Below are 22,962 nucleotides of genomic sequence, written 5' to 3' on the forward strand. Positions count from 1 at the left end.
TGGGTGACACAGTAAAACCCTGTCTCAAAAAAAAAAAAAAAAGTTGGGATTCCACTTTTACCTTGGTCTCACCATTGCCTCTCTTTAGGGATAGGAATCTTTCATTTTCATCTGATTACCTATTCACATTATAAGTATTTAAATGTATTCTGTGACAAAATGACACTTGATTGGCTAATGTAGTGTTTCTCTGTAAAGGATCTGCCTAAAGAGAAGCTGCATGCACATATTTGCTAATAATATCTACTAAATAAAATGGTGGTTATACAGTACTTTCCACTAAGGTCTTCAAAGACTTTATAATTCTCAATGTCCTTGGTTTGGGAAATAATAAACTTTCAAGGGGCAAAGCTTCAAACAACCTAATTTTAAAGAACGTTAAGAATTCTGGCCAGACGCGGTGGCTCACACCTGTAATCCCAGCACTTTGGGAGGCTGAGGCGGGCAGATCACGAGGTCAGCAGTTCAAGACCAGCTTGGTCCACATGGTGAAACCCCATCTCTACTAAAAATACAAAAATTAGCCAGGCGTGGTGGCAGACACCTGTAATCCCAGCTACTCAGGAGGCTGAGGCAGGAGAATCGCTTGAAACCGGGAGGTGGAGGCTGCAGTGAGTCGAGATCGTGCCACTGTGCTCCAGCCTGGGCAACAAAATCAAAACTCCATCTCAAAAAAAAAAAAAAAATTCTATTCATTTTCCAGTCTCCTTTATTTCAAAGGTTTCTTCCAATATACCTAAAAATCCAGTATGAACATGCTTTCTTATACATTAACCTTCTCAGATGTACAGATGTTTGGATGTAATCTTATGCCTATTGCCAAATTTACTGTTAACCATCCTAGGGTAGGACATATATTTTATTACTTTTATGGTATTTGCTGCATTTAACGTGCCAGAATAGAGGCACATTTGTCTTAGACCAAGAACTATTTTCAGTTTAGTTTTGTCACCAGCATCATGAGAGGTATCTTTTGACCAAATTGAGTTTCATTTAGTGTTTAACTGCTAAGCAATGAAGACTATTAACAAACAGATTATCATTAACTCTAAAGCAAATAATAAAACTAAATACAGACTAAATACTTACTTAACTAAAATTACAAAAGTTCCTTCTAACAATTCCATCCCTTGAAGTTTATCCAGAAACCTACCTACCTTTTTGCTCTTTGGAAAGCTGTTCAGCTTGGTCCCAAATTTCAGTGGCATAAAGGAAGTTGGATGTGACCTGAACATAGCTGGCTGCCATCTGGTGGATCTTCTGTGGAATGGTCACTGAAGAACCACTTGCAGAAGCACTACTGGCCCCAGATGAATAATTTCCTGAATTGCCTGGTGACAGCTTTGGAGAAACAGGGGAAGGCATCCCCACAGCTTTGCTACACAACAGAAATAGGAAGCTTGTTCATATGGACATGGTGAGCATTATAAAATCAAGTACTACTAGCTCTTTCTACATGAAAGCATTTAAAATGTAAAGATTCTCTTTAGATGGGTTTGCAGAGAACTAAAATTTCTTCTAAATAAGTACTATAATCTTATAATTCATAATCTTGTTATCTTAGAATCTGTACCCTTTGTTTTAATGAATGACAACAAAACAAGACATGGACAATAACTGAAGAAGTCATGCACCTTGTTACAGTTCAAAGACTTAAAAGCCAGATCCCCTCACTCTCTGCTCAACATTTTCCATCTATTCGGGCATATAATTACGTATTTTTTATACTGTTTTGTAGAAAGTTTGGTGGAATTGCATTTAACCTAAAAAACTGTGGTAGAAGACGGGAACATCTTTTATTGAACTCCATAATTTCTGACACTTTCCTAGTTTAACCAAATTACTCAGAGCTGACAAAGAGGTACAGCTCTCTCAAGCAACTGTAATTACCCCAAACTTCCTGCCAATTAAATATTTCTTAGAAAACATACATGTTGAAATCTGGCAGGTTCATTTCAGGAGTACTAAAATTTGTGAAATGTTCAAGACTACGATCACACACTAAAAGAAAGGAAAAATCAAAAGTTGGGCTAAAAATAAACTTATGTATACATATATATACATATTTTGGAGACACTCGTGCTCTGTCACCCAAGCTGGAGTGCAGTGGCGCGATCTCGACTTACTGCAACCTCCGCCTCCCTGGTTCCAATGATTCTCCTGCCTCAGCCTCTGGAGTAGCTAGGATTACAGGCGCGCATGACACCATACCTGGCTAATTTTTGTATTTTTAGTACAGATGGGGTTTCAGCATGTTGGCCAGGCTGGTCTTGAACTCCTGACCTTGTGATCTGCCCGCCTCGGCCTCTCAAAGTGCTGGGATTACAGGCGTGAGCCACCACGCCCAGCTTGTTTGTATTTTTATCTGCACTTCTAACATTATAAACTTATGTAAGAAAATACATACAGGACAAAGAATGTCAATTCTTATAAACATAATAACTGAACAGATACAATTTAAAAGGTTCCACGGTGTTTTTCATCCTTTGGGAGATAGGTGGGATGAAAGGGACGTGGAGATGGAGGAGAAATCACAACCATGTCACTGTTACTAAATTCTGGCAGTGCCAAGATCTGACTAAAGATAAGCCTGCTGTGATAGGTCCAAGTAACTATGGACATCGAACTGTGGAAAGGATTGAGCGCTAGTAAAAACTCAGATTTCTTAACAGGCGAAATGTCTCTTATCTAATCTTTATGATTATGTTCATTTATATTTTCAATTCATAAAAAACACAGAGAAAAAATTATAACTTCTAAAAATCTTTTATCAGAGACGGTTTTACTTATTTAAAAAGTAGTCATCTTTCCATTTTTGGAAATTGGACCATACTCATTTCACTTTTATCGCCACAATAATATTTTACATAATAAAATTTTACCTACCTTCCCAAGCCAGGCGATGGTGCTTGAGAATTATTATAAGAATTCTGTGGAAAAAGTAAAGTGTACTTAACAACAACAGAAACCACCACTACCTTATAACGTTCTAAATATATTTAAAAGCATTGGGCAAGAGCTGATCGTAAGCAGCTTTAAATATTTAAGACACCAAAATACACGTGTGTGTGTGTGTGTGTGTGTGTGTGTATGTAAAAGTACAAAGGAAATAAATTATTAGGTGAGAGCTGGGTCTTCTGGAAGACTTCACAGAAGAGGCAAGGAAAGAATGAGTAACACACGGATAAAGGGAAGGGGAATACGTCCCAGCTACTCCCAGCTACCTGGGAGTAGCTGCAGTGAGCCATGATCGTTTTTTTAAAAAACTTCCTCTTAAAAAAAGGGGTGGGTGGGTCGATGGGTGGGGAGAGGGGAGACATGAATCATACTATGCACAAAGGCTGCAGAAAAGACAATGTATGTGCCCCATGTAGTTTGCCTAAATCAGAGGTTTAGACAAGGAACAAGAGAGAGACCCCTTGGGGCCTGGGTAAGGAGTTTAAACTTGACCCAGCAGGCAAGTACTGAAGGGTTCCAAGTCATTATCAGAGGCAGATTTTAGCAGGATTTATGTGGTGCTGGCCTGAAGAAACATAGGAAAATCTTTTAGGAAACTAAGATAGTAATCAGAAAAGGATGGCATGAAAACAAGACTTTTTGTTTGTTTTTGAGACAGTCTCTCTCTGTCACCAGGCTGGAGTGCAGTGGTGTGACCTCGGCTCACTGCAGCCTCTGCCTCCAGGATTCAAGCAATTCTCCTGCCTCAGCCTCCCAAGTAGCTGGGACTACAGGCGTGTGGCACCACGCCCAGCTAATTTGTGTGTGTGTGTGTGTATATATATATATATATATTTTGTTTGTTTGTTTGTTTGTTTGTTTTGTTTTGTTTTGTTTTGTTTTTGAGACGGAGTCTCACTCTGTCACCCAGGCTGGAGTGCAGCGGCGCAATCTCGGCTCACTGCAAGCTCCGCCTCCTGGGTTCACGCCATTCTCCTGACTCAGCCTCTCCGAGTAGCTGGGACTACAGGCGCCCGCCACCACACCCGGCTAATTTTTTGTATTTTTAGTAGAGACGGGGTTTCACTGTGGTCTCGATCTCCTGACCTCGTGATCCGCCCGCCTCGGCCTCCCAAAGTGCTGGGATTACAAGCGTGAGCCACTGCGCCCGGCCAATTTTTGTATATTTAGTAGAGATGGGATTTCACCATGTTGGCCAAGATGGTCTCAATCTCCTGACCTCGTGATCCGCCTGCCTTAGCCTCCCAAAGTGCTGAGATCACAGGCGTGAGCCACCGTACCCGGCCGAAAACAAAAGATCATTTAAAAAGTAAATACAGCCACTGCACGTGGCTATAAGAGTTCTACAATCAGATACACATAGATTAAAAAAACTCGAAGAAACCTCAAACTTATTTGAAAGGTCCCAAACAGTAGCTCCTCCCCGGTGTGTTTCGCATAAACATGAGGGCAGTTCTCAGGTAGGGATGGGAGACTACAAATTCTGTCTCCTAGGAAACGGACCTTGTGCTTTTGCATACTTACCTTCAGGTGCTCTGTCAGCGTCTTTGAGTACTTCAGAGCATTTTCCTTCTTCAGTTTGAAAAGCCTCAGGTACAGCAAAGACTCGCATCGCAGGCTAGCCAATGGAAAAGGGCAGCTTATTTACCAGGACAGCAAACTCTGGCCAGATTTGCACAGACAGCCTTTGCATTGTGCAGGAGACTGACTCATGTGACCACGGCACAGGCCACAACATTAACCGTTACGCAAAACCAACAGATGTGTTCTTATTGTGGTACACATCTTAGGGAGGGGAAGATGGCTAAGAAGCCTTGGACGAGCCTCTCATTATTTGCTGACATTCCAAAATCCAAATCTTATCCATAGGACACCAACATGTCATGAAGCTTTAAAAATTACGAAGGGGTAGAATTTCCAAACCAAAGTGTAAACAATCTAAAATTAAAAAACAAAAACTAGGAAACTCAACTGCAAATATTACAAACCACAACATAGCTTACAAAGACCGTGCAGGATCATCCCTGCCTATCTCTCCAGTCACACCCATTTCTCGCTGGTCTTCTTTTAGTTCCTTGAAAGTTTCCCATGACTTTCCACCATCCAGCCCTTGTATATGTTGTTCCCTCTAAATAGAGTAGGTCTCCCTACCCTCTACTGTTACAGTTACATATACTTTTCTTTCAAAATACTTAATTCATATGGACTTGTATGATGATTAGATTTGTCTTCTCACACTAGACTATACTTCATGATGAATAGGGCTGTGTTAGTTTTCTTCTTAGCTGCAGTCCCAGTGTTAAACACAGTGCCAGGTAAAGACCTATAACAACTGAACTGATAATATCTCACTGGGATGAAGCAAACAAGTCACATCCTTTATTCTGAACAAACTAGATGCTTGCTCCCTAAGGAAAAGTATATGCGAATGGAGAGAGCGGGTACCAAAAGAAGAGTGTGGAAAAGTGATTATTCAAGACCATGGAGGTTTCTACTATCAGTCTCACAAAGCCAAGGCTTTCATCAAGAGGGAAATGGATCAGAGACTGACAACAACTCAAACCTTTCAGTAGGAATTTTGAGTTACTTCCTGCTTGACCCATCAGGAACAGATTTAAGACAGGATTACAGAAGTCTGATTCAAGGAAAACATTCAGAAGAGCACACACAGCACTATTTATTATAGAACTGTCTGTATCTAGCAGAGGCTAGAACACAGAAAACTCACCAAAGTACTGTGAGTCGTTTATCTGCAGCTGTAGCATCTGGTGCCAAGTAATTCTTTAGCTTCATAGTGTATCTGTTGAGTTACAATAACAAACAAATGACAAACAGAATACTTCACCTTGATCTTATGAGTTCACTTGTCCTCAAAACATTAGAATTTCAAACCTAAATAAAAGCAAAAATACTCATTGAATTATCTACTTCTTCTTTATCCAAGGACATTAAAGGATTATATACCCTCTTCAGTTTACTATATATCAGCCCCTTCCTTGATGGACCAGAGAAATAATGTTATTGCCAATGATCTGCCAAGTTTTTCCACTTACTTGATGAGATCCACCGTCTCTGAATACATAGGGAATGGGGATTTGGATTCCTGAGCATTCTTCTCTAATGCATTCCCACATTCAATGAAAGATACCACAGCATCAAGATAGTATACAGCTTTCTCAAACCTATCAGACTGAAGAAAGGAGAATGCAAGTAATGAGTAGTGATCTACTATGGCTACAAACATCAGAAGATTACTTAAGTTAATTTGATTAAATATGTAAATGTAAGGAGAATATTAACATACCAATGCATCTGCATTGTGCTTTAGCTTTTTTGCTTCTTGTAGATAATGGTCTGCTGAATAATTTCTGCAAGATAAATTTTCATTATAAATAGAATAGTAAATATTTTCATAATACTAGTTCATTTCAGTATCTAGTATCTCTCAGTTTTTATGTCCTCAAGCAAAGAAAATGAGCTATTACTAGGTATTTGTTTCAGTATTTTTTGACAAATGTTTATATCAGGTTAAAAGCATAAGTTGTTTTGACCAACTCATGGCAAACCTAATTAGGAAAATAGAAATCAAGCTCCCTAGTATCAAATACTAAGTTACTCAAGTTGATTGAAAGATTAAGCATAAATAGAATGTGAGTAGGAGAAATTACCTTTTATTAAAATAGAGGAGAAAACAATATTGCTCTTCCTCATCGAAGAAACCCTCTATTTTAACAGTGATATCAGCAGTAGTAAGATTCTTCTACTGGAAGGCAGATCATTCACATCCCCCATGGGAGTCATGGAGTTAAGCTAAAGAAGCAGTACTTGGACTAGTGGATACTTTTCAAATTGAAACCTGAATATTCTGCAGATCACACATAAGTATACATCCTTCTGATCAATGATAGATTTCTTTTTTTGAGACAGAGTCCCGCTCTGTCACCCAGGCGGGAGTGCAATGGCACAATCTCGGCTCACTGCAACCTCTGTCTCCCGGGTTCAAGCAGTTCTCTTGCCTCAGTCTCCTGAATAGCTGCGATTACAGGTGTGCATCACCATGCCCAGCTAATTTTTGTATTTTTAGTACAGACAGGGTTTCTCCATGTTGGTCAGGCTGGTCTCAAACTCCTGACCTCGTGATCTGCCTGCCTGGGCCTCCAAAAGAGCTGAGATTACAAGCGTGAGCCAACGCGCCCGGCCAATGATAGAAATTAAAACGAGTTTCTTATATGCTGACTGGAATCATTTCTTAAATACAGATACAAAAAATCATATTATCTTACCTGTCATCAAAGACAAGCTTTGTTCTCCGAGCCTTAGAAGAATCAAGAGTTGGTGCAGATGGAGGACAGTTAGAGGAGCTACTTGGAGCCTTTTCCTGACCAAAAAAATATATAACTACAATGAAAACTGTAAGGAGATGAAAAATGAAACTAATAGCATTTCTTCAGCCACTGGTAAAAAGGAAACAAAATTTCATTGCCTTTCGTAATGAATTTCCTTGTTACAAAACTTTTATAAACTTCATAATGTAAACTTTAAAAAAAAAGGGTCCATTTTATATAACTGAAATATTCATTCTAATATTTATATAAGGGTCTACTATATGCCAGGCACTGGCCTAGGCAGTTGTTAAAACATAAGGAAGACAAAAGCCTAGTATGAAAATGGCAGCACTACTTACGGCAAAATTTATTGGTAGTTTACTGGTCAATAAAAACAGCAATCATATTAATAGCATCTAATATTTATTATGTGCTTACTACTTACCAGGCACTAAGTTAACTAAGTACTTAGCATTATTGTTAATCCTTTAACAAACCTATGAAATAAGTACTGCTATTAAGATAAAATGAAAAAGCAGTCTCAAGGAGGATGAGTAACTTGCCTAAGTTCAAACAGGTTTTAAGTGGCATTCCTGGAATTTGAGTTTTAAATTCAGAATTGCCAGACTTCAAAAGCCTAGTTACTTTCTTAAACTTTACTCTGCCTCTCATCCACATGTCTTTTTTTTGTTTTAAGAGATGGAGTCTTGCTATGTTGCCCAGATTGATCTTAAACTCCTAGGCTCAAGTGATCCTCCCACCTCAGCCTCCTGAGAAGCTGGGACCGTAGGCATGTACTACTGCACCTGGCTATATGTCTGTTCTGCCTTCTATCAATATAGCCCCTTATGAAAGAGCTATGACTCTCTCTCAACTGCCTTCCATCCAGCCCTATCTTTAATAAAACGAATATACATTTTTCCATAATAAAACACCATAAACAAGTGGAATTTATTCCAGGAATGCATGGATGTTTCAACATTAGAAAACTCAATAATATATAATTTTACTTTACCTAACAATTTACCCAATATAAAATTTTTTATATTTATATAAAAAATATAAAATTTTTAAACATATAATTATACTTTGAAATGGCTTTCTGAATATTATGTTATACTGTAACATTACTAGGATAGCTTTTCCTCTGTTTTATTTATTTATTTGTTTGAGAAAGGGTCTCACTCTGTTGCCTAGGCTGGAGTGCAGTGGTGTAATCATGGCTCACTGTGGCTTCAACCTCCTGGGCTCAAGCAATCCTCCAGCCAGCCTCCCAAAGTGTTGGAATTACAGGCCGTGAGCCACCATGCCTGGCCCCCTCTATGTTTTATAAATAGACCCATAAGGACCTACATTCAGATTTGCTTTTCAGAGGATTTCTGAAAATAAGTTTCCAAATATTTAAACACAGTTTTCTTATATAAAAACTATGTGTAATGTTGGTTTTTCAGATCTAATTTTTTCTTTAGTTGATAGAATAAAAAATAGCATATTTCCTAACTAAATTACAGATTGTTCTCTAATAAACTCAAATGTTACTGCCTAACTTGGAAATTGTCAAGACTAACAAACATTAACTTCAATAACTGTTAAGTGCCAAGAGCTACTGAAACCAAAGTGGTAAGGCCCTATTCTATATTTTGTTGAAAACAACAGAGTACCAAATGACTACATTCGATCCAACAAATATTTCCTCATTACCCAGCAAGTTAAGCACCGGATAAAACACAAAGTAACACACAAATCCCTGCTTTCAAGAAGCTAACGAACTTCTTGAAGAAACTCCCTTCTTATGTGTGATAGAAGCATACACAGTGATTTTTACCTATGAGATAGCAGAATCCAAATGAGGACAGCTCACTTATTTAAAAGCAAATAAATAAATAAATAAAATAGAATAAAAAATTTTAAAAAAAGCAATAGCAGGATTCAAGAAGCAAGCACAGAGGCCTCAAATCCTACAGTTAAAGGATGGGAAATGGAGAAAAACCATCAGCAGGCAGATGGAGAACTGGAGCAATAAAGCAGCCAATATAAGAGTCAAGGTCCTAAGCACCTTGTGCTAACACTAAACTACTACAGAAGGAGGTTGTTAGGCTAGAGAAAAAGCTTTCTGTGTATTTTAATTTGAGAAGTTCTTAATTAAAATAATCTCAATTTAAAAAATTTTAATTTTACCACAGTTAATAAATATAATAGCTTTAAGGAGTCTTATTTTTCAACTCTCAAACCTTTGCTTACTAAATAGTAGTTATTTTCTGATTTGAGTAAATTTGCTCCTGATCAGAACACTTCAGAAGGCAAACAACCTGGTAAACAAATTGAGGGTGAGTGACTACTAAAGTACAGCCTTGAAAAAGCTCCTTTGATCCAAATCTCCAACTATAAACATGACGAATGCTCCCCTACATTGTGAGTATCCTAGGAATAATAATTAGAAATAATTTCAGTGCTAACTTAGCTAAAGATTTCTTTTTCTATTTTATGAATCAAAGTCAAATTATTGCTTTGTCACTTTACGTAATATAACTTGTTTGTAAAGTATAATTCTGAGAAACTCAAAGCCTATTTCAAACAATATACAAGAACTCAATCTTAGCAACTAGAACCACTTAGTTCTTATTTTAAAAACTTCCATAACCAAGTTTTCCAATTACTGGTTTCTTTTTTTTTTTTTTTTTTTTAATTCTAAAGTTCTTTTACAGACAGGGTCTCACCACGTTGCCCAGGCTGGACTCAAATTCCTCAAATGATTCTTCCATCTTAGCCTCCCAAATAGCTGGGACTACAGGTATCAGCCACCGTACCCAGGGGTTTTTATTTCAATATGTATGCGACCAGCTGACTTACTGCCTTCACAGTCTTACATCACTGTATTCATTTATCAGGATAATTACATATAGAGGGTAAAAGGCATAGGCCTATGTATTTACTGGGATGTTATAATAATTTCAAAGCACAGTGTCACCCTGGAAAAGTCACATGGCTAGTTGAGTGATTTTTCAAAAGCCCCAGGCCCCCAACACTTTACCTTAACCTCCTTGGAGCTACTGGAAGTCTTCCCTTCGGTCTTCTTCTGCTTTGATGTGGAGGAACTGTTTTTGCTGCTGCCACTCGTCTCCTTGTTGCTGTTACTGCTTGACTTTAAGGAAGAAGACTGACTAATAGTCCTCTTCCGAGAGCCATGCTCTGTTTTTGGATCTTTTGAAGGAACAGGCCCAGCAGGAGAAGGCAACAACTCCTTTTCTTTTGCAGCACTCTGCTTAGATGACCTGCCAAACCAAACGAATGCCTTCATTTCTCCACATAGTAATACAGGGGTAATTGATTTTTCCATTTCTCTTTGTCTGCTTTCAAGACAAATCTGTTTTTCCCCATTTCATTACTAGGACACATGATTTCTATAAAACAAAATAAGATTGTAAATTCCACAAAGGTAGGCATCTTCTCTGTTTTTATTCCCGTGGCTGTATATCCAGGGTCAAAAACTGACCTACCACTCAGCAGTACTCAATAAATATTGGCTGAATGAACAAATTGATGAATGGTGAATGAAGGGATTACCACTTTTAAGCTGGCAACGAGTCTCTTGGAAATTACAGATAAGTTTGCCATCTAACCAGAAAGTGGCATAGCTTTACTTTAGTTCTCCCCCCATACTCACCCCTACCCCAATAAAAAATGAAGAAAGGAAGAACTAATTAAATGTTGAATGTTTTCCATCCCTATTAGCTAAAAGCGAAAGCTGCCACTATTTGGCATATGTTATGTGTATGCATTTATATAACACTTGCTTACTAAAAGGAACACTCAGAGCATGTTAGAAAGTACCCACTATCAAATGATATACATATATCAACAACACTAGCATGCAACGTGTTTTGGGAACGTACTCTCTGTTGCTGGATGGCTTATGGCCTGCTGAATTCTTGTCCTCCGTTTTGGGTTTCTTGCTCTCACTGGCTCGGTTATCATCTTCATTCTAGATGAAAAATAGAAACCGTGGTCTGATTTTTATTCAACTAACTTCAGCTTCCAGCACTAGCTACCCACAAAGAGTTTATCCATGATTAGGCATCAGAAAGAAGATAAAAGAGAAGTACAATAATTCATTTAAATAATATTCAAAAAGATGAGGTTTTAAGGCTGAGGTCTCCTATTTTAGATACACAGAACCCAAAGACTGAAACAGATTTCCTACAGTCTCTAAGATGGCATCTTTTCACTGTAATGATTTGGGAGATGGTATCTGTGAAATTAAAATTAAGATATAATTTACATAACATAAAATTCACTCTTTAGAAGTGCCCAATTCTGTAACATTTGGTGTATTTAGAGTTGTACAACCATCACCACAATGAAATTTTATTTATTTATTTATTTATTTTTGAGATGGAGTCTCGCTCTGTCGCCCAGGCTGGAGTACGGTGGCACAATCTCAGCTCACTGCAACCTCTACCTCCTGGGTTCAAGCGATTCTCCTGCCTCAATCTCCCGGCTAATTTTTTGTATTTTTAGTAGAGACAGGGTTTCACCGTGTTAGCCAGGATGGTCTCAATCTCCTGACCTCATGATCTGCCCGCCTTGGCCTCCCAAAGTGCTGGGATTACAGGTGTGAGCCACCGCACCCGGCTTAATGAATTCTAAAATATTTTCACTATCCTGAAAACACACTCTATACCCATTAGTAGTCACTCCCCATCTCCTCCTCCCCCAGACACTGGCAATCACATTTCATCTTTATAGATTTGCCTATTCTAGACATTTCAGGAAAACGGTATCATTCAATATATGTGGCCTTTGTGGCTCCTTTCATTTAGTGTAACATTTTTAAGGTTCATCCATGTTGCAGCATGGATCAGTACTGCATTCTCATTTATGGCTGAATAGTATTCACTGCATAGAATTTATTCATTTCGTTTAGTCATTAATCAGGTGATGGCCATTTGGGTTGTCTCCACTTTTTGGCTAATATGAATAATGCTACTATGAACATTCAAGTACAAGTTTTTGTGTGGATATATGTTTTCATTTCTCTTGGATATATACCTAGCAGTACAACTGCAGATCAAAAGGTAACTCTATGTTTAACTTTTTCAGTAACTACCAAACTATGTTCCAAAGCAGTGGTATCATTTCCATTCTCATCAGCACCATATCAAAGTTCCAACTTTTTCACAACTTTGCCAACATTTTTTATGGTCCATACTTTTGATTATAGCACAGCCTAGTGACTCAGAAAACTTTCTGATGGAAAACACAAGTGGTGGGCCCATCCATTGCCAATGTTACTTTTCTAAGTGAATCTAAGTTTTCCTTTTGCTTCAAATATCAGGGCACGAGAATGCAAATATTCTACCATAACAAAAGAATCTGTTCCCCTATATAAATGAATAAAGACAGACAAATGAAAATATGAGAAAAAGAAATCTACATCCTTCATTACCCTTAACTGGGTCTTCTCTTGGTACTACCTGCTTTATCTCCAGGTACTGCCCTTGACACTTTGTATTTTAAATGTTTGAATACCTTATAAAAGGGCCAGGTGTGGTGGCTGACACCTGTAACGCCAGTGCTTTGGGAGGCTGAGGTGGGAGGACTGCTTGATTCCAGGAGTTTGAGACCAGTTTGGGCAATATAGCAAGACACCATCTCTATAAAAAATTAGCCAGGTGTGGGGTCGCATGCCTGTAGTCCTAGCTACTCGGGAGGCTAAGGAGGGAGGATCACTTGAACCTGGGAGTTTGAGGTTGCAGTGAGCTATGAATGCCATGGCACTCCAGCCTAGGTGACAGAGTAAGACCCTGAATCTAAAAGTAAGAAAAATAAAATCTTACAAAAAAAATAATACTTTTTAAGCACAAAAGGACCATTTTTTAAAATTCCATAAAAAATGTCCTAGTTTCCTAAAGAGCAGAGTCTATTATACACAAGTTCTTATTCCACATAATTCTATGAATTAAATCCCACAGCCAAGTCCAGCGATCTGAGGCTGTGGGCTACAGGGGCCAGCAGCTCTAAACAGCTTAACTAGTTGAGCAAAACATCTCTATACTATGATAAGGGAAACTCATTAGGTATACTATGGAGAGTACTAAGCTTTGGTTTTCTAAAAATTTAAATAATGTGGACAATTTCAATTTTTAAAGATTCAAAAAAGAAGTGAGGTATTATTCTAATTTGTCTGAATATATATCATCTGCACATGGCACTGTGGTTTTATGAAAAGGAGAGGAAAATATCTCACTCCATTTTAAGAAAGTGCTCTACTCTCCCTGTAGTATATGTGATTCTCAGGTCAACTGGAGTGGTGTTTGTTTTCTAGGTTTACTTGGTAAGGCCATTCTGGTACCTATCTGTTCACCTACTCAAGCTTAACTTCTGGTCTTTCACAATCATACATATGTATCAGAGGAAATTATAGTATTCTTTGATATAGACTACTTAAAACTTTACATTCTCCTGAAAATTCCTCACTAGAGTTGAAAAGATCAGGCTGTTTTTCCCACAGAGTCTCTACATATGTAGTGATTCAGATCTCTTCATTGTATGATTATTATCCTCCAATCAGACACGTGTGAGTTTTCACATTTCCTCAGTCTAAGAAAAGCAGACCTTAAATGTACAAATTTTGCCTCTATATCCAAAATTATATTGGAAGTATTTAGGGTTGAGAGCTGGCTATGAGCCAGCAATATTTTTAGTTCTGACCTTTGTTAAGGAAAATAAGCTGGGGCATAGAGGTGCGTAGCAGATTAGTTATTTAAAGTGTGACTTGGTCTGGGTGTACGACAGAAGAGAATGGTAGGGATTATAACAATCCAGGGAGTACATATCCAAACTAAAAACACCTAAAACCAAAATGTTGAGAATGTTGCAAATGCCTGTTTGCAAGTTGCTGCTCTCTAACCTCTACACTGGCCAGCACATGCTGAAAAGCACTGACTCATTTCTTATTTCATTAGCAACTATTCTGCTTTACTGAAGGACACAGGCAGAAGCACAGAAATCCTCAAGAGACTGTTCCACACGTAGCCTCACCTGGGCCTTGGGTTTACCCACTATTTTCCTTCACAGCTTATGACCCACCTTGTTACTTCGTGGCTTACTGAGATTTCCCCCGCATTTCAGATTCTGATGTTTCAAAACAAACAAAACCCTTCACAAACCTTATGCTTCCTCTTGCCTTTGTTGGAAACTTTTTCTGAGGCTTGTTTCTGAGCCTCTCTCGTGTGCTTTTCTGGCACATTTTTCTTTTCCCCCTTGGGCGGCTCTGTTTCTTTGTAAGGCTTTCCTGGTATTCTAGTCAAAAGATTCAGGTCAATCTTCACAATAAGTGGGTACCTGTCATCAGGCTCACTGAGGGGAGAAAGAAGTTCCTTCTCTTCCATAGGAGAGAACATTCGTTGCCGAAAAAAGCTATCTTCTTCCTCCACTGAGGAGGGTTTAACAGGAGTCCTATTGCTCTCGGGGTACTTAGGAGTTTGTGAGGAAGGAGGAAGGCTCTCGCTTTCATCTGAATCTGAGGATGAGGTATCTGTTTCTATGATTTCCCTTGATTTCTGGGAAGATTTACTTGTTGACTTATATTTCTTTTTCTCTGCTGTAGGTCGAGGGGAAGACTTAGACTCCTTCTTTATATTGGGTTTCCTTGAGCCTTTGGTGGCTGCTTTGTGTCTGCTGGAGGGCATGCTGCTAGCCAAGTCTACAGGGGTTTCACTTTCTATCTTCAGGCCTCCACGAGGCTCTTCAGCAGCTGCCTTCTCAGCCTTTTTGGGTTGTTTTTTGCCTACAGTTCTTCTCTGTGTTGTGCTGTCACTCTGTGCAGGAGATTTCTGCCTCCCACGCCCACTTTCTGATCCCTTTTGGATGGTTTTGGAGTCTCGTCCAGGAGTGGCAGAACTCGTTTCTTTAGGTCCACTTGTATCAGTGTAGCTATTCCCAGTGCCCTGCTCTCGGCCTTCCTTTTTGTAGCCTTGAGATGATGGGATGTTACTGTCCACTGAAGAAGCGGGTGACACTTTATGTGGATTCACTTTATTCAGCCAATTATCAAGTTGCCATTTGTTTGTTGGCGGGGGTTCAGGCTGAAAAACAAAGAAATATGTATGCTTTTTTCGATACTGAAGCATTCTCCCTCCTTTACAAGCTCAAAGAAGAGGAAAAACCATAATGCCTAATGTAACAAAAGCAAACGGTTCTCTATGAACCAAAGCAAAGGGCTGAGTATTGACTATTAGCTCTTATCATCTGAATAAGAAGATAAGCAGCCAGGCATGGCGGCTCTCACACCTGTAATCCCAGCACTTTGGGAGGCTGAGGTGGGCAGATCATGAGATCAGGAGTTTGAGACCAGTCTGACCAACATGGTGAAATCCCGTCTCTACTAAAAATACAAAAATTAGCCAGGTGTGGTGGTGCACGCCTGTAATCCCAGCTACTCAGGAGGCTGAGGCAGGAGAATCACTTGAACCCGGGAGGCGGAGGTTGTAGTGAGCCAAAACTGAGCCACTGCACTCCAGCCTGGGTGACAGAGTAAGACTCCGTCTAAAAAAAAAAAAAAAAAAGAAGATAAGCTTAATGTTATATATGACCTTTAAATAGCAAATATTCCTATTCAAGAATCCAATTTCAAAGGCATAACTACAAATTACCATACAGAATATTTAATTCCAGAAAGTAAATAAATGATGTAGGTACAAAGAGAGATTTTTTAACTGCAGAACATCAATTACCATGTTGAGTCATAAAAATAAAAGACCATACTAAAGGTACACAATATTTTAGTGACCTGTAATATGCCAAGCAGTTCCTAATCTAGACCGAATTTGCTCAAACAACAAGGAACCATCTAGGTTTCCTCAAAGGTACACAGTACAATTTCTTTTTGTCAGACTGTGGAACCTTCTTTCCTTCTCTTTTTATATTTGGATCAGGTTTTAAATGGACATCACCAAGGACCCTGAGAGGGCCTATGGAAAGTACCCCACCGCCTCTGTCTCACCTCGGGAGATGCACTCTGGGATGGCTCATTTGCCTCACTGTCACTGGAACTACTTTCACTCTCTGAGTCAGATCCAGAGCTGCTTTCAGATCCACTGTGGCTACTAGAATCATCCCTGGAGTTATCTGCTCCTTCACTATTATGGTGTGAAGGTTCAGAGTTACTAAAAGAGATGAAATATACAAATGTCCAAAGTTTATTTTTCACTGACAACAAGAAAACATCCAAATCGGACAACCAACTTTCTTTTTTTTTTTCTTTTTTTTTTTTTAGATGGAGTCTTGCTCTGTGGCCCAGGCTGGAATGCAGTGGCACGATCTCAGCTCACTGCAACCTCCGCCTCCCAGGTTCAAGCAATTCTCCTGTCTCAGCCTCCCAAGTAGCTGGGACTACAGGCGTCCACCACCACGCCCGGCTAATTTTTGTACTTTTAGTAGAGACGGGGTTTCACCATATTGGTCAGGTGGTTCACAAACTCCTGGCCTCAGGTAATCCGCCCTCCTCGGCCTCCCAAAGTGCTGGGATTACAGGCGTGAGCCACCGCGCCCGGCCGCAACTTTCTTTAAAATGTTTACTATGTGTTAGACTGCTATAATTCTATGAATCCGGAACTTCACTGTAAATGATATGAGTAATTCTTTTTAAAGTTTCTGATGTGCTACTTAGCTATTAATACTCACCTTTTAAAAACAGTTTGAGGTATAATACACAAAACACCCACTTTAAGTGTATAATTCAATGACTTTTAGTTAATTTACAGAGTTGTACAACCATTATCAAAATTGATATTTACTTATAAGGCCACTTACTATATCCCTGCAATGTTATCAGGCTGACCCAACTCTTACCAATAAAACAGAAAAGAAAAGGATGCCCACCTTCCTGGTGTACTCCTCGGCATTGTCTTATCACAATCCTAAAATTAAAACATAAGAAGGAATCTGTGAATGAATAAACAGTATTCTATTTGCTTAGTGTGAACAATATCTGAACTCTTAACAGAAAAAACTGGCTTCTCTAATGTGTGCAACAATGTTTAGCACTTATACTGTTTTTACCTAAAGAGTAACTGAATTGCCAGAATAAGATCAAAAGCTTTGTTAATAGTTATTACTGTCAATACTCTACTGCTTCATGAGTATGTTTTGATCCATAATAAATGTTGAGGAAAACCCAATTTTTTAAAAATATAAGAAAAAAACGGAGATTTAAAAACAGAGAAGAAAACCACAACATTCCAGTGTCAGAAAGCTTATAGAAACTTATTTTAAGTAATAAATACATTATCCAATTATCATTTTTATAAAATACAATGAAAATACTGTATGAGACTGGCAAAATAATACAATAGTAGACACACCTGTTCCCCATCACTGTCTTCACTGCTGCTTAGTTTTAAGTCATCTTTCAACATACTAGAGGGAAAAGGCAGAAAGAATTATTATTTTTGGAACAGTTTACATGGTATGCCAGAGTACTAAATATCTACTACAAATTCTAGAAATAATCACTGTGGTAGCCAAAAATTTAACTAAAAAACAAAACACCAGTAAGTCTTATTCTGTCTGGTTTGGTTCAAATCTCAAAATTGAGAATGGAGGAATTTTACCATTCCTAAGCTCTATCCTTCCCATGAATAAAATATTCACCTTTTCTAATTAAACAAAAGCTACTTTCTATGAACTCTCATATTCAGTTCTGTAATCTCTAACTTTTCCCCTAGTTGTTGTACACACACATTCATTATTAAAAATTAACAAAGTCATACCCAACAATCCACTAGAGAGATATAATTCCTAAAAAGAAGGAAGATAAAATGAAAGCATCGAGCAATTCTTCCTCTGTCCCCCATGTTCCATAAAGAGAGGTTAGTCTAACTGTTGACAACTGGGTAACTGTGAAAACTAGAACAGTTTCCTAAGCCAAAGTTCCAGTTCATAAATGCCTTTTGCTATGAAACAAAGTACCCTCTGTAGAAATAAATATTTTGGGTAAAAGTCCTGGCTATATGGCAGAAATGGCTATGTATATATTTTTAAAACTCCGAAGTTCTGGCTGGGTGCGGTGGCTCATGCCTGTAATCCCACTACTTTGGGAGGCTGAGGTTGGCGGATCAACTGAGTTTGAGACCAGCCAGGCCAACAGGGTGAAACCCTGTCTCTACTAAAAATACAAAAATTAGCCTGGCGTAGTGGTGGGCGCCTGTAATCCTAGCTACCCGGGAGGCTGAGGTAGGAGAATCGCTTGAACCCGGGAGCTGGAGGTTGCAGTGAGCCGACATCCCATCACTGCACTCCAGCCTAGGCAACAGAGCGAGACTCTGTCTCAAAGAAACAAAACAAAACAAAAAAATCTCCCAAGTTCCAAAATCTCCCTTGATCAAAATTCAAATCAATTAAAACACACACACACAAATACTATAAGCTGACAGTTTCTGGAATTTGTTTTTGAAAGCAAAATTAAAGATGTAAATTTTGTTTTAAGGTCATAAAATCAAAACCATTAAACTTAAAATTTTCTATGTAACAGTCCACAAAACATTCCTTGTCTTTTTACATGGGAGGAAAAATTAATACAAAGCTTAGGAAGGACTACAAGTAGGAAAATGTCTAATTTCTCATTACCAGTAATTCCATTACCTTTCTTAAAATTTCATGACAATCTCCAATCAGTGAGAAGGAAATCTTCTTTCACTCTATTAACTACTTGTACTTTTCCCCCTGAAAGTTTAACCAACATTTCTATGCCTGACCCTAAGTTCAAAATATTACATATTAAACATCACCTTGAAATAAAGTAACCAGATGATTTTTAAGACTGGCCCAATTAAACAGAACAGGGAAAAAAGAGTTTTCTTTCAGACAGGGACTTAGTGCATCTATTTCTATGACTGATTTTCCTCTAAGGAAATGTACTTAGTCTGAATTCTCTCAGCCCTTATGATTTAACAATGGCAGCTCAATGAACTTGTTTACACATGTGAATATGTCAAAGCTTTTACCAGACTGCTCAGGGCCCTGCACGCTTTTGTTCCCTCACAACCAAAGTGATAGGTATATACATGGTAAGTACACATCCGTTCTTTACATATAAATATGATGAATAGGAGTATAATTTGAATTTTTCAGCAGTGAGGGGGGTACTTTTTGTGTTCATATATTTTCATTCTTAGTTCTTATATTCAGCTGAAGTGCTACCAGGCTAGGGTCATCACAGTATAGTCTGTGACTATGGCATAGAAAGCTGGCACTGTAGTCACTGCTTCTTTAGAACTTTGCTTTATCACTGAGTTAACTTGTGGTCTCAGGAGTTCAGGAGTTCATCCTTTAAGCTGGAATTTATTTTCATCCAATACATTACCCTGTTACATTTTTATATATATTCCTACTTCTACCAACAAAATAAAAATAAGAAAACTTAAAGACAGTACAAACTATGTATGTTACTTAATCTAGTGGTTAAATGAAGGGCTTGGCCTAAAGAAGAATCCTGTCTTTATTTTATGACTTATTAAATATAAATTAGGAATATACACACAAAAACATACACATACAACTCTCAGATGAGAAAAAACCATGATCTCGGAGCAAAGGTAGGCAAACTGTGGCCCACAAGCCAAATCCAACCTACCACATTGTTTTAAAGAGTGTGGTTGGAATACAGCCACACTTAAGAGTCTACAGCGGCTTTCATACTACAAATGGCGGAGCCGAGCAGTCAAATCACAGACTATGTGGCTCTGAAAGCCTAAATATTTCACTATCTGACCCTTTACATAAAAATTTGCATGCTCATGCCTTAAAAGGTCAATATTTCTTTTACTTTTTAATTTTTCTGAGACCAAGCCTTGCTGTGTGGCCCAGGCTGGAGTGAAGTGGCGTGATCTTGGCTCCCTACAACCTCTGCCTCCCAGGTTCAAGTAATTCTCCTGCCTCAGCCTTCCAAGTAGCTGGGATTACAGGCGCTCACCACCATGCCTGGCTAATTTTTTGTATTTTTAGTAGAGAAGGGGTTTCACCACGTTGGCCAGGCTGGTCTCGAACTCCTGACCTCACGTGATCTGCCTGCCTTGGCCTCCCAAAGTACTGGGATTACAGGTGTGAGCCACCCTGCCCAGCCTCAATATTTCTAAATACTGTTCAAAACACCCAGATATTACAGGTAACTTTTAGCAAAAACGATAAACATTAAACTCATTAAGCAATAAACTTACGATTTAGATTGGTGCCCATTTGAAGTTTTAGAAGGATTATATCTTTCTGGAACAAAAAGAATGAAGTGAGCAACTAAAGGATGGCTATTTAGACTGTAAAATGTCTATGTAAAATACCCTCAAATAAATGTAAATCAAACAATGAAATATAATTCTTCAACCACCAAACTGGTAACACCTTAAAGCCCAATAATATGAGATACTGGTGACTACAGGGGAAATAAGCATGTGCACATGTTGCTGGTAGGACTATAAACTCATAAGATCTTCTTGAAGGGCAATCTGGTAATACCTTCTCAGTACTGTAAGTAACTATACTGCTAAGTGACTCAGTAATTCCAATGAAAGGAATTTATATAACAGGTATAATCTTGAGGAATACACGAACACACAAGCACACACTCGGGAATGTTTATTATAGCCTGGTTTGTAATGGCAAAAACTGGAAAAAAAATGTCCATCGATAGGGGACGAGTGAAATAAATTAAGATGTTTTCATATAACAATTTTAAGGTTAAAACAATGAGCTAGAGCTTTATGCGGATATAGAAATAGCTCTAAAACAAACAAAGTGAAAAACACAAATAGTGAGTAGAGGCAGCTTATGATCCCATTTGTGAACAGCTTTCAGAAAAGAGAATGGGAGAAGAGTAGAAGGATGAAGCATTATTAAAAGAAGATGACTAGGGAAAACAAGCTGAGAAAAAAAAGGAAATAAAAAGAAGAGAGAAAATGTAAATTCTCTGGCCTATAGTTAGCTATTTTCTGCATTTTAACATTTTCTGCATATTAACAATGTCAGATCCCTTTTTCCTGTAGCTATGGCCTTTAAGGTGGAACTAAGAAATTGATATACAGATAAAGAAAGCATAACATCAAAAGAGGTATTCTTTGAGTTTTATCCCTGCATTAAGATCACTGAAGATAAACTAAGGATCAAAAAGTTCCACATTTTCATTTCCAAAATACCTTATGACTAGTATAAATCTACCTTAATTAAGAAGTTACTGCTCTTGGCAAAAACAATACCTGTTTTGTTACAGAGGTTTATGGTGAAGCCCAGACATTTGCAATGGTTCCTGATCTTACCACTCTCAGTCTATACAACCACAATCTCTTGGGACCATATTTGAATTCCCTAAGAATATCTTCCCCAGAATTCTTCTGACAGGCCAAAAGAGTAAGGGTGAAGGTGAGGGTATAGCAGGCAGCAGACTTTCTACCCAGAACAGAAAACCAAGGAAGAATAAACAGGGACTGAATAAATATAAGAAGAAAAGGGCCATGGTCAGCTAAATAAAATGACCCCTTCTTGTGCGGAGTTTTACCATCATAGAACCAAGTATCTTCATGAAGTAAGTTAAAGGAAAGAAGAATAACTCTTGAGTTTAAGAGGTGCCCATCAAATTGTATTCATGAACTGTTAGTTCAAATGCTTAATAGAAGTAGTGTATTTTGATCCCCAATGACTTACGGTTCTTGAATTTTTTAAAGCATAACAATTTTTCAGCTCAACCCACTACTACTCATTAGATCATAAAAATTAGGATACGAAGGCATGGTGGCTCACACCAGTAATCCCAACACTTTGGGAAGCGAGACAGGTGGATCACTTGAGCTCAGGAGTTCGAGACCAGCCTGGGCAACATAGTGAGACCTTATCTCTACTAAAAATTTAAAAAATTAGCCAGGCATAGTGGCATGTGCCCATAGTCCCAGCTACTCAGTAGGCTGAGGCAGGAGGATCACCTGAGCCCTGGAGATCGAGGCTGCAGTGAGCTACGACCACACCACTACACTCCAGAAAAACAAAAGAAAAGAAAAATGAAAAAGGATATGACATGTAAAGGTATTACTAAAGTTATATATGGTGTGACCATGAAAACTGAATGTTCAATAAATAGCTTAATTTGAAAACAAAGAGGGAAAGAAATACTCACTCTGTTCTCCAGGGCCAAAATTGGACTGCTGAGACTCCTAAGAAAAAGGAACATAAAATTATACAAAGTGACACTAAAAAAGAAAGGTTAATTAGTGAAAAATGCTTAAATTACATAAAAACACTTCAAGTACCTGAAAAAGCACAGAAAGAATGTAATGATCCTGTCTGATCAGCCTTGGCAATTTTGTGATCAATAATGGACTTTCCCAGAGATTAATACAAAAAGCATTAAGCCACCTAATAATCTTTATCATTCAATTCTTTCAGCAGCATCCACTGTAGTCATATCCTTATTTAGAGCCCTTTATAAAATAAATAATTTCAATTTAAAATTCTTGGTCTTAAGAAAACACTTCATTTAAAACTAAAGGTAACACCGAAGACAATGTACTAAGTGAAAATAGCTGTATAACCTTTATCCATTAGAAGTATACCACTTTTTTGGGAGGCTGAGGCTGGCAGATCATGAGGTCAGGAGATCAAGACCATCCTGGCCAACATGGTGAAACCTCGTCTCTAC

The 22,962-nt window shown here is 38.3% G+C and overlaps 1 protein-coding gene across 3 annotated transcripts in view; it reads right to left on the reverse strand.

Moving 5' to 3' along the window:
- AFF4 (AF4/FMR2 family member 4) overlaps positions 1 to 22,962 on the reverse strand; it is an 85,754-nt gene that overhangs the window by 6,795 nt on the left and 55,997 nt on the right. For all 3 annotated transcript variants that reach the window (XR_004031704.1, XM_003259950.3, XM_030818770.1), the window contains exons 6-20: positions 22,441 to 22,477; positions 20,501 to 20,546; positions 17,648 to 17,702; positions 17,166 to 17,203; positions 16,288 to 16,450; positions 14,453 to 15,370; positions 11,177 to 11,265; positions 10,315 to 10,555; positions 7,242 to 7,336; positions 6,263 to 6,326; positions 6,012 to 6,148; positions 5,687 to 5,758; positions 4,483 to 4,576; positions 2,887 to 2,930; positions 1,158 to 1,378 (exon numbers count right to left, since the gene is read on the reverse strand). Coding sequence is in view for 2 of the 3 variants with exons in the window: in XM_003259950.3 (XP_003259998.1) it covers positions 1,158 to 1,378; positions 2,887 to 2,930; positions 4,483 to 4,576; positions 5,687 to 5,758; positions 6,012 to 6,148; positions 6,263 to 6,326; positions 7,242 to 7,336; positions 10,315 to 10,555; positions 11,177 to 11,265; positions 14,453 to 15,370; positions 16,288 to 16,450; positions 17,166 to 17,203; positions 17,648 to 17,702; positions 20,501 to 20,546; positions 22,441 to 22,477 (2,314 nt within the window). In the remaining variant the exon portion in view is untranslated. The remainder of the gene's footprint in view (positions 1 to 1,157; positions 1,379 to 2,886; positions 2,931 to 4,482; positions 4,577 to 5,686; positions 5,759 to 6,011; positions 6,149 to 6,262; positions 6,327 to 7,241; positions 7,337 to 10,314; positions 10,556 to 11,176; positions 11,266 to 14,452; positions 15,371 to 16,287; positions 16,451 to 17,165; positions 17,204 to 17,647; positions 17,703 to 20,500; positions 20,547 to 22,440; positions 22,478 to 22,962) is intronic.

The sequence above is a fragment of the Nomascus leucogenys genome, chromosome 2, assembly GCF_006542625.1.
Source record: "Nomascus leucogenys isolate Asia chromosome 2, Asia_NLE_v1, whole genome shotgun sequence".
Classification (NCBI taxonomy): Eukaryota; Metazoa; Chordata; class Mammalia; order Primates; family Hylobatidae; genus Nomascus; species Nomascus leucogenys.